Source organism: Petromyzon marinus, chromosome 6 (assembly GCF_048934315.1).
Source record: "Petromyzon marinus isolate PM22_M1 ecotype Great Lakes invasive population chromosome 6, UKy_Petmar_22M1.pri1.0, whole genome shotgun sequence".
Taxonomy (NCBI): Eukaryota; Metazoa; Chordata; class Hyperoartia; order Petromyzontiformes; family Petromyzontidae; genus Petromyzon; species Petromyzon marinus.
In genome coordinates, this window is record NC_133672.1 from 17,284,205 (window position 1) to 17,296,259 (window position 12,055).

At 45.0% G+C, this 12,055-nt stretch overlaps 1 protein-coding gene across 1 annotated transcript; it reads left to right on the top strand.

The window, feature by feature from the left end:
- Window positions 1–1,024: 1,024 nt before the first annotated feature.
- NEURL2 (neuralized E3 ubiquitin protein ligase 2) lies at window positions 1,025–11,831 on the top strand. The gene is made up of 7 exons (XM_076065144.1): window positions 1,025–1,556; window positions 4,233–4,352; window positions 5,048–5,219; window positions 6,493–6,610; window positions 8,873–8,957; window positions 10,355–10,498; window positions 11,490–11,831. The coding sequence occupies exons 1-7, from the start codon at window positions 1,352–1,354 to the stop codon at window positions 11,600–11,602; spliced, it is 957 nt and encodes a 318-aa protein (XP_075921259.1). The 5' UTR covers window positions 1,025–1,351; the 3' UTR covers window positions 11,603–11,831.
- The last annotated feature ends 224 nt before the right edge of the window (window positions 11,832–12,055 follow it).

Consider the following 12,055-nt stretch of genomic DNA (forward strand, 5'->3'; position numbering starts at 1 on the left):
CGGCTCACTTTTAAATAATCGTGCGAAAGTGGTATGAGGTTCCTTATGCGCGCAATCCACGGCACTCAGGCATGGATGGGCATCTTAAAGTTAAGTCTCGGTCTTGAAATTTTGGAGCGCTAAAAGCCCGCAGGATTGATGATGGATGCACACTCGATGGATGCATGCATCCATTATCATCATCATCAGTCATGATCAATCTACTGCTGGATGAAGGCCTTTCCAAGTTGTCTCCATCTCTCACGGTTCTGAGGTGCATCTGCACACGAGGAAAGTTCATCGCTCCGTCTCGCCGATGGAGGGCCTCTCTCTATTCACATTGTAATTAATTTTTCTGTCACTCCATCGACCATCATCACCTGTAGTGACTTGTCCTGCCCAAGGCCATTTATTGTCGGACGTGTTGAGTTTTTATTACGTATCATAATCGTTTGATTTATATCTTCAACAGCCAGCTTTGTAGCTTTCTGCAAATCATTGGTGATCTTGAGACCTTTGTAACATTGTGATCTTGAGATAGTGTGGGAGGTAGCCTCTACACTGGCCTGAATTTTGGTCATGGTTGTGGGAGAATAGAGCGATAAGTAGTAGAGATACCTTTCATTCGGAAGACTACAATGAAAAGCAACTAATAGCAGAAGATGCAGGCTTGTGTTAGAATTCAAATGAACCATTATGAATCGCAACAACGAACCTGAACGCACTGATGCAGTTGAAAAAGTATGTATGAACAAAATAATGTTATTACAACGTCCTAAGTACAGCACTCTGGCATTAAGCTATTCTTACTGCATACGTATTTAACAAAGTAGTACGTTGCACCCTTGAAATGCAGTATATCTACAATTGTTTTACAACAAAACACGATTTAAAGATTACACTTACAACACGAGACAAAACACGTGTTTTCATCTTCGACACAATACAAAAAAAACAGGTATCGAAATGGTGTGTGTGTGTGATGCGTGTAAAGTGTTCCATAAATACTCTCACGCACACGAGATAACAGCTGCTACCGCCAATCCCGAGCCTTCCAAAAGAGGGCACATGCAAGTTGTGTGCTTGCTATATATATACACACAACTGGACGGGACAGCATTACGCTGCACTACACAGGGCGATAGTAGTAGTAGATGCGTGTGCGTGGCACAGATATATACATCACGATTTTCGCACGTTATTTGCAGTGACAACGCACACACGATAATCTCTTACCACCACTGTATTGGTTGTTCATTTACGAATGTAGTGTTTTATAGATACTTGACATATATATGTACACACACACACACACATCGAGCTGCCAAAGCAAAGGGAGTGTGTATTTATCGAAAGCCCGAGTCAACTTTGAATGGCAACCAGTGCTATCACTGGCGTCAGCTGCAGCGGCAGCAGCAGCGATGTTGACGACGAAGACGACTGCGAAGACTTTGCCTATGAGAAGTTCCACGTGGTGCACGGAGGGAATATGCACATGGATTCAACGCGGACGCACGCGACACGCGTCCGCAGCTTCGGGGACGCGGTTTGCATGAGCGCTCAGCCCCTTCCCCCAGGTGCGTCGATGAGTGGAGCAGGGGCAGTCCACAGAGTTTCTAGCAGGATCTGAATGTCTATACTGGAGGAATCCTATGAGCACTTTTTTTTTCTTCCGCAGACGTTCCAGGAGTTTCTCACAGACGTCCAGTATGATTTTACCACGTGACACAATTTGTATTACTAGGTACTAAATGTTGTGGTTTTTTTAATTGCTTATGCCTAAAAAAAGTATTGATAATGGCTATTGTTCCCCACAAACTTTGCTTTTGTGACCAGGACTTTATGTGAACGAAATACACGAATGCACACCGCGTTTTCTCATTGAAGATAGGTACATTTTAAAATACCATACTCTTTGGTTCTTTCGGGAAAGTCACATAGGTATAAAATAAAGTAAATCACGACGTTTCGGGCGCAACAGCAAGCGTCCATCATCAGGTGGGAAAGCTTGGTCTGCTGCTGAGGCAGGCCGCTTTAAAAGGTTTTAAATGAGTGTAGCCTAAGGGTCATAAAGTAGTGGCCGGGGCTAGTGATGTTAATGTGAGAAATTAGCATTAAACTGTAAGATAGAAGAGATGTATGCTAATCTCTCACATGAACATAGCCACTTCTGTGCCCTCGTCGTGGAGGCCGCTCTCCTATCTTACAGTTACATGCTAATTTCTCACATTAACATCACTAGCCCCGGCCACTTCTTTATGACCCTTGGGCTACACTCATTTTAAACCTTTTAAAACAGTCTGCCTCAGCAGCAGACCATGCTTTCCCACCTGATGACGGACGCTTGTGTTGCGCCCGAAACGTCGTGATTGATTTTATTTTATACCTACGTGACTTTACCGAAAGAACGGATGGAAGCTTAAAATCCAGATCAAATCACGATAAAAAATATCACTGTCCTGGTCACAAAAGCAAAGTTTGTGGGGAACAATAGCCATTTTCTGTACTTTTGAGGCATACGCAATTAGGAAATAACACTCCCCAGCAACAATTATTTTTTGTTACACAGTGTTATCACCAGGGCTTCATTTGGCACGGGATATTTTCCAGCCCCCACAAACTCATGAACCTTGCCGTCCCCCATTACCCCTCGAGTTTTCCTTGACAGTGTCGGAAGGGGGGGGGGGGTCATGGAGAGGGTTGCATTCAAGAGCTGTAAAATTATTATTGTTGAAGTGTAATATTATTGTTTCAGTTTACAGATGTATTCCAGTGGAACTCCTGTTATCCACGGTGATGCACTTAATAATCTTCATATACATAAAAGACAAAGTTGTGAATATGAGTGTCTACAATTTTGTATGGGGGGGGGGGGGGGGGGGCAGCTCAATAATGCATTTATTTTTTGCACGGCAAGTGAGCTGTGACGTCAAATCTGTCACGTGACCCGCGCACGTGGAAGCGTAACGCATTGTAGTGTAGTGGTTAGCGCGCTGTGTATGTGTTTGTGTGTGGAAGTGTAACGCATTGTAGTGTAGTGGTTAGCGCGCTGTGTCTGTGTGTGTGTGTAACACATTGTAGTGTAGTGGTTAGCACGCTGTGTGTGTCTGTGTGTAACGCATTGTAGTGTAGTGGTTAGCGCGCTGTGTGTGTGTGTGGAAGCGTAACGCATTGTAGTGTAGTGGTTAGCGCGCTGTGTATGTGTTTGTGTGTGGAAGTGTAACGCATTGTAGTGTAGTGGTTAGCGCGCTATCTGTGTGTGTGTGGAGTTCGATTCCCGCTCACGGCCACCACCGTTGACGATAATTTTTACCGGTCCTGGGCCTGCCTACCCTAGGTCGACTCAGCCTCAAACGAGTAACTGTTGTGGTGTGTGAACATCGCCACTGGGGAGACAAAGGCGGCCGGGCGTGGTGAATCCAAGTCCCGGGCGAAGCTGGGTCGTGAAGCTAGTACTGTATTTTATATTTTCCGAACGTCAACAGAACCCCTCAGCGTGAAAGAGTCGGCTCAAGCACAGTCCGTGCACCTATTTCTAGAGCTCCCTCTAGCGGAGATCCCTTGCGAGCAGTGATCCACGCGGTGTCATCGTGACACATGGACATTTCGGCTTCCTGCGTGCCTTTCTGCCATGATTCTACGAGGACAAACGCGTGTGGTGGGGTGTGGGGGGAAGGGTGAATGATGAGATCCACGCATTACAGAATCCATGCATAGTTTTTATTCCTTGTTGACGGAATGTCCCATTGTGTGCATGGGGCCGTCCATAAATGATGTCACGCACCTGGGGGGACAGACATTTGTGACGATGTGTGACGAGGAGGCGGAGGGGGGGAGGTTTGAGAAATGTGACGTCACATCAAAATTGGCAACTTTAAATAAATATAGACAACACGTTATACTTAATTAAATATACTTTTAAATAAATGTTTTCTCCTACAACATCAGAGTGCAGCGCCACATTAAATGCGCGCTACAATGACAATAGTTTAAAGCGATTTGAAGCATGTTTTATATTCTTTTGGGGGAGGGGGGGGGAGGGCAGAGCTTTGTGACGTCATATTTGAGGGGGAGGGGGGGTCTGACTTTTTGTGACGCCGTGTGACGATCGGTGCAAAATCGCCTGACGTCATTTATGGACGAACCCCCATGTTGCGTGCTGCTGTTGACGCGTGGTGTATGTGGGACTGTGGGACGTTGTGTGTGTGTGTGTGTTGGCGTCTTCTGTGTGTTCGCCGTGTGCCGTAACGCAGGCCGGGTGTTCCTCGTGGAGTTGTCTCAGAAGGAGACGGGGTGGTGTGGACACCTCCGCGTAGGACTCACGCGCCTTTGTCCCGGAGGAAGCGATGGCCTGGGATGCCCTGTGGGTACAGGTGAGCAGCGTTCATTTCCTGGGGAGTGTTTGTGTTTCAGTCTCGTCAGCGACAACCTGAAATATGTGGAAAGTCACTTGGTCTCTGGATTTCATTGCGTCGTTCTCTTAGCCTTCGTCGACTAACGCAGTGAAGCATGAAGGCCACTCTTGGTGATGAAATGTTGGTGTGAGGTACTACGTCGAAATGAGGGTGATTCTGGGGAATTCAGGATAGGTGGCGACCCTACTTGCCACTCATGTTAGCCGTGGCCAGAAATGTAACATAGATCACCGCATTCATGGTGCAGTACGGGATAAGTTGCACCATCAACTTCAGTATGTCAACGTGATATTTAACATTACAGCAAGACCACGTGAAATCTGAGCTCTTGTTTAACGCCTTACGAATCTGGGTGTAATCTCCCGTGAAATGTATGCTTTTGTCAAAATCTTACTTGCGTTTCAACGTACCAGTTTGTTTGAAAAACAAAATCAATTGGTACATTTGTTCACGTGGCAACTTGATTTGTTTGGCCCTGTCGGGTGGTGGGAGGTTACAGCTTAAATTGACCTCATACACGATCTAACCCAAAAGAAACCGATCATGAATGAACGTTACATTCGTTAATCATATTTTAATGCTCGTTTAGCAGCGTCTCCCTCCACCACAGTGACTACTCTCTCCGTGTGTGTGTCTCCCTTTCGGCTCAGCAGAGCAGAGTGGCACCCGGCAGTGCACCCACAGCAGGCACGGCATGCACGGCCCCGCACTGCCGATCCCCGTCCCCCCGCACGCCTCTCCCGAGATGGAGGCCCTGGGGGGCACGTGGGTGGTGCCCATCAGCACGGGGCTGGGAGCGCAGAGAGAGGCAGACGCACTGCTGGGGTAACCAACTCGTGCACAGCAACATCATCCACCCTGGCGTTGCCACCTATCGTGTTTTTTTTTGCCGAATGACGTGGTAGCTGTCCTGGTGTGATTTGTAAGTGTGCTTGGGATGTTAAAGTCCTGCTTTTTGTTAGTCGCATGCATAATCATGCACTGGTCAAGACAATGCATTTGGATGTAGTTCTTCCCACTTGTAATATACACTTAGAACTGTTGTGAGATACGGTATTTTTTGTGTGCCTCGGAGGTGATAACCCTCATCCACCTGTAACGAATCGCCCCCTTGTGACCGATTAATTGTTTTTGATTCCATTCAATAACTGTTTTTCTTTGTAACCACTGACTGGAGAGCACTTGCATTCGTGTCTCTAGTGGCTGTGGGGGGGTGACATATATGTTACATCATGTACAGCCCCTTTTCTATATCCACTGCTGGATGAATGCCTCCCCACGCTGTGCGGGTCGTGAGTAATGCACACGAATTTAATGTTCATTGATGCTCATGCATCGATTGTGAGCGCAAGAATGGATTTTAATGGGTGGATAGATGCAGTGGCCCAAAGCCCTGACTGACCCCTTTGATCGTGTTGTGTCTCTTGAGCAGGTTTACAAAGCAGAAGTTTATTTCCTGTAAAAAAAAAAAACTCCATAGACACCTTTGCTGTAGCAGACAGAAAAATGCGGCGTCCACACAGGGCCACCGATGCCCGAACCCACATTGGAGTTTCCATGAGCTTCTCTGCAGCGTGCCTGGCAAGACACACACGTACATGACGTTGTATTAATAGTTTGCTACATTAAGAAAGAATGTTGCACGTTCATTACCGTACAGCAGGCTTAGGAAGTCTGCACAGTTACTCAGAACCTTACTTAGAATATTTCGCCACCAACGTGAGTTTGCAGTTCTGCATTACTGTATGAGATAGTTTATGTGCAGCACTGTCATAGCTTTATATGACATTTTGTCATTTTGGAAAATCATGGGTAAAATATGAATTAAAAAATCATCTGACAAAAGTATGTTCTTCCATGTAAAATTGTACTCTTTTTTCAGGCCATTGGCACGGCATGCTCCATGCCATGTTGTGGTCATGCCTTGCGTGGTGCGCACGTGACAACATTTACTGTTGATGTCTGGTCAGAGGCATGGAACTCAGAGCAAGTTCCTCAGCTTCACCAACCCGCTTTCAACTAGCAGTGGCTTGGCAACACGACTGCACTAGTGCTGAGTTAACGGAGTGTTTATTTATAAAGCTGTGCGTAATTTCAGCGAGAGTGACGGAGAAGGAGACATTGTGAAGGTTGGCAATCATGTGATCGTAAGGGACTCCTTGGTTGGTCGGAGCAGAGTGGGCCGCTACAGCCACTTATTGGATCCACTTTTCAAGGTAACGTTTTACACAGGAGCGCGAGTCTATTTTTAAACACACCACTCGCTCAATTATTCCACACTACTCCTACGTACAGAGTGATGCTGCGGAGTAAACTATGTTGGGATGTGGCCACTGAGATCCCTGAGCTCAGATACAGGCAGCCACCGGTGATTAAACTGTGTTCTCGAATGTAGGCACATAGGTCTGTGTTTAGACACATAACACATTCAATATTGTATTCAACACGACTATACACAGAGCACGTAATGCTTAGAGTACAGCATCGGGAGGTGAGTGGGTGACTTAGGGGTCAAGAGTCATAAGCTGCACTGCTAAGATTCTGAGCTGGAATCCAAGCAACCATCTGTGATTAAAATGGATTCTCATGTGCAGCAAGTTGATAGTCTCAGTGTGGTCACCAATGACTGCACAAACCCCATCGTGATAACGTCACTTAATTTGGCCTATTCCAGCTCTGACACTTAAAAAAAGATGTGGTGTGATTGACTTAAATGATACATATTTGCAGTATGTTAACAGACATTGCCCTTACTGGTAACAAATTGATGTTACCCGATGCCATGTGACACTAGTTTTGCTGGGAAAATATGCAAACACAGCATCGTGGAAGGGAAGTAATATTTTTAATCAACTCAAAGAACATTTTTTTCAGATAATCTAAAATAAAGTTTTCAGATATTACGGATTAATCCACAATCCGATGAAGTAATCCAAAACCTGAAAATCGAATAACATGCTATCACATCTATAGTAATGTATTAGTGCTAAAAAGCAGTGATTCTCACACTTGTGAAATGTGTGATGATGGCTGTTGCCAGTGGACAACGTGGCACGCACGACAAATATATATATCGTGCCAAATGCGTAGGCTTCGAGTCATATGTGCGATACTGGATATGTCTGTGTGATAGGTCTGCGTATATAGGTTCAAAATAGTGCTAATAAAAACATTTAACAGACTCGAATGTTCCTAAATTACACTCCGGTTGTGACATTGTTTTAAAACTAAACAGAGCATTTTTTTAACTACTGCACACAATTGCATCTTCATGCAAAACCAACATTTGGTGGCTTACAGTAGTGCATACACAATAAGGTGATTGCTACAGCACAATTGCTGACACCAAATATTTTAATTATACTTTCTACACCAGCAACAGGGTAGCTGTTCAATTACCGATGTGCAACAAGGCCAGTGTAGGAGTGTGCTTACACGACACCAACACGTTCTGCTGCACAAGCGAAGTGAAAACAAATATGTATAACATTATGGTTACGTGACGTTCTTCTGCACGTGCAATTTTTTTTGCTGGGCTCTCTCTGTGCCTGCCTTTAGAGGAAGGCGTCATGCACCTGTTCGTGAATGCCCAGGATCGTCTTCTTTTTAGGTGCTTCTTTACCATGATCATTGGGCATTTTGTACATTCCATGCCTAGCGAAACTTGTACCTGCTGGAACTGGGCAGTTCCAAAGGGAAAACTGGCAGCTTGTCCTTTCTGCTTCATACTTATTTGTTTTCGTGCAAACTTTTAAGTGGTCACTGAGCGTTTTGCACTTGGACACGATCAGCGGGCTGAGCACACCATGTTGGCTTTCAGCTTTGCATCATGATGTCATGGCACAAATATGCTTTGGCAAACCAGACCGGTTACGGGGACACAAGCGTGGCATTATTAATGCATCGACAAACATGTGGAAGAGAATGACACGCACAGACAAGGATACTTTGTTTAACCGTGCAACTGTTGTGGTATGCATCACCAGTGATGAGTCACAGTTGTAAAATGATTAAGGCCAGACTAAGGGGTGATTGTGGGCAGCACCATACCCAGCCTTCTCTGTCTCCCCAGTACTGATATACATGACCTCAACACACAAGGCTGTTTTTCTAGGCCGAGTAAATTTTGGGGATGCCAAGTCCAGGGTCAGTTAGTAAATGCAGTGCATTTGCAATGGAATTAAAACACGAGGTGCACTGTAATTATCTGATAACAACTACCATTGTAGCAGACAGTTGCGTGGCCCTGATCCAAGCAAATAAATGAATGAAAGCATGAATGAGCATTTCCGGAATTAAATGTCAGACTATTGGCAGGGGGTGGCCGGTGTTACGTGTGATGTTTAAAAAAAATGACGAACTTAAGGTATTTTACTGTCATGTTTCTGTATATTGTATATTTTATATAAAAAAAGTAATTTCCCTTCCTGTTTCTCTCATTCCGCTTTCGCTTCTCCACCACTGTTGCTGTCACGAAGACTCACATCTTGTCAACGACAGCACGTGGGACTCGTATTGGCGTGATCTGGCGAATATTGGAAGGAAAATACGGTGACACAGAGCGTAAGGGACATTTCTTATTGATGCACACATAAGTTTTGTGCACCCACACACACCAAACACAAGTGTACGCATGGCACCTTAATCATGACTATCAATAAATGTCCACCTTATAAAGCTGGACTCAAGTAAGACAAAACTTGGGGTAAGGTTACCTGAACATATCTCAATAAAAACTCCTTTCCAAAACACTGTTGCTGTTCTAATTATTCTGTGGGCAGCAGGATGTGGCATTTGACAGTCAATCCCCATGCATAAGTCTACCATGGACACGAAGTCTACACAAATCACGTGTCAACACTACGAAGTGTAAGATGCCATGTGTGACAATTGTCACGAATACAATTGACATACGTGCACGAGCAATGCCCAAGCTATATACTTATCTATTGTGTGTCAAGAGGCCATTGTAGCAAAATTCCGTTGATGCCACCATACTCCAACATCGTTTCCTTCTGCTAGATGATGTGCTCGTAAAGTCGACACCTGCCCTTAAAAGTCTGCTCTTACAATAACCCCCACCATCCGGCTTTAGCTTTTCCCGTGGTTGTCAACCCCTGGGTAGCACTCCAATGCCTCGTCTTGAGAAGTTGCTCTCCTCCATCCTGCACACATCCCACCCATCACAACTTGATGTTTTTTTACGTTTATATCTACAATTCTTGCCACCTATCACGAACTGCGACGTTGTTTACTCTATGCTGTCCATGAATCGACAAAATACCTATATATGCACACATTATCAGAGTGCTACAAACAATTGGAAATTTCACACACATCCTTATTTAATTGACTTGGACAGAGGTTAAAGTCCAGAGTCGCATATCTCATTCACTGGGTGCTGAGGTACCGTATAGAGGGATAAATTATCCTCATGGCGGTACCCCAGGGTACCAAATAATACAAAATGGGCCGAGGCAATTAAATATTTTATTTCTGGGACACAATTTTTTTCCAGGGGTGTACTTCACTCCGCGACTGGGGTGACCAATCAATCCGAAATCGGTGCCACTCCGCGATGTCGAAACGCAGCGAGGACGATTTCGCTGAAACCCTGAACGCTCGCACGCACCGTGGTGGTGCATCGTGAGTACAGCTCGTCGAGATGAGTCGATTGCCGCATCGTCGACCATCAACACAGACTAAAAATGACTGCATCACGGACATTATGCGAGAGCGGGGGTACTATGGTACCCCGGGGTACTGCCATGAGGTTAAAATGTTAAAAGGGTCAGATTTGTGAACATCTGTAGAATATTACAGTTGCACCGTGCACAAACTCTGCACTGGCTGCCGGTGGTTGATTGGCCAGAGCGGATATTTGACGGTTGGATACGTGACCTTCTACTGCACGTGTATTTTCCACTGGGCTCTCTCTCTCTGTGTGTGCTTGTCATTAGAGGAAGGCGTCATGCACCTGCTCGTGAATGGCCGGGATCTCGGCGTCTTTGCGCGAGGGATCCCCACACACACCCCCATCTTCGCGGTGGTGGACGTGTTCGGATGCACCCGCGCCGTCACAGTCCTGCACGTGGAGTACGCCGGTGTGTGCTCCCTACCAACATTAATTCATGCTACCGTGGAGGTTTTTACATGTGTGCTGTACAGCTCCCAGGAATGGTTCAGATCACTCGCCGTTGGTGTTATCCATGGCCAGGATTCGAACTCAAGTCGACGGGTCCATAGAGAAGCGTGCTAAACACTGCGCCTCCACTCACCCGCATGAAAAAAAAACTCAAGTAATATGAATTTATTATTCTCCCATTTTCTTTTTGGGTTGTACCACCGTATCCAACGTCGGTAGCGAGTGATATTTGAACTGGTTTTGTGTTTCCCCCTCGTTCCCTCAGTCTTCATAAACATGCACTGACCACCGTGGTGAAGTGTGGTCAGTTAACTCCCATGACTGATGAGGTGTGGGAAGGCCTTCATTCAACAGTGGATTGACAAAGAGCAAGGTGGTTGAAGCAAGAGGCAATTCTTTTTTTAAATCCCTCTGCTTCTGTCCACCCAGCAGTATAAATGGGTACAAAGTGTGGATACTCCCACCATTCGCAAGACATTTGGCCAGCGTAGATAATTAGGCTTAAAATAGCGGAGGCCCATCTGTCAGTAGTGGCGTGAACAACCAATTTCAGGGCTGCAGATTTATCTCATGGGCCGTATAAAACTATTCCATTGTGGGATTGTGGGGCAAGTGGATTCCAGATCAGGATGTGAACCCTTAACCCTGTGGTTTATGAGTCAACCGTCCCGACCACAGAGTCAAGCAGCTGGGTATAAAATCACGTAATAAACATTCAGCTGTTAAACACACAGTGGCACAGTTAAACAGAGTGTATTCTTATATTTGCAGTAATATTCCAAATATTTTGTATACTTCTTTGAGAATCCCTTCATGTTTAGTAAATAAAGGACTTATATTTGCACTTAATAATCTGTAGTCTGTAAAAGTTTAAGAGCATGATGATTGCACGTGTACTGTCGCATGACTGGCTTTGGTGTGTGTCTCTGTCTTTGTCTGTGTGGATCCAGTTCCATCCCTGCAAACCATCTGCCGACGGATGATCCAAAAGTTGACCGTGAACAGACTCGCAATCTCCCGTCTGGGTCTGCCCGCAGCACTCCAATGTTATTGCCAGGAATGATCATTTTTAACAACCATAAGTGAGATATAATGTAATTTATAAACATGTTCGTGCTTTTAGTACAAATTAAAGAGTATTTTAAAAATATCACCAGCACGTTGAGTTTATTTTTTATATTGTACATATATGCTGTATATATTCAGCGCAGACCAGCTACTTGTGTGAAGGCCTCACTCGAGGTCCTAGGTGATTGTTGGGTAATTATTGATTAAAATATAAGAAAACCCCACTACCTCTACCGAGATAATTTGCGGAGCACAAAAAATATCAGCCATGATCAATCCACCGCTGGATGAAGGTCTCCCCAAAATGTAAATCTCAGTACCCATAAAAGTAATGTTTACATTATTGCTGGGACGATTATATTATCAGTCTTTCGTACCTATTTGATGCCACAGATATTAATACCATTCCAGTCACGTAAAGCTTAAAAATAAAGTGAAAATCCTTTTT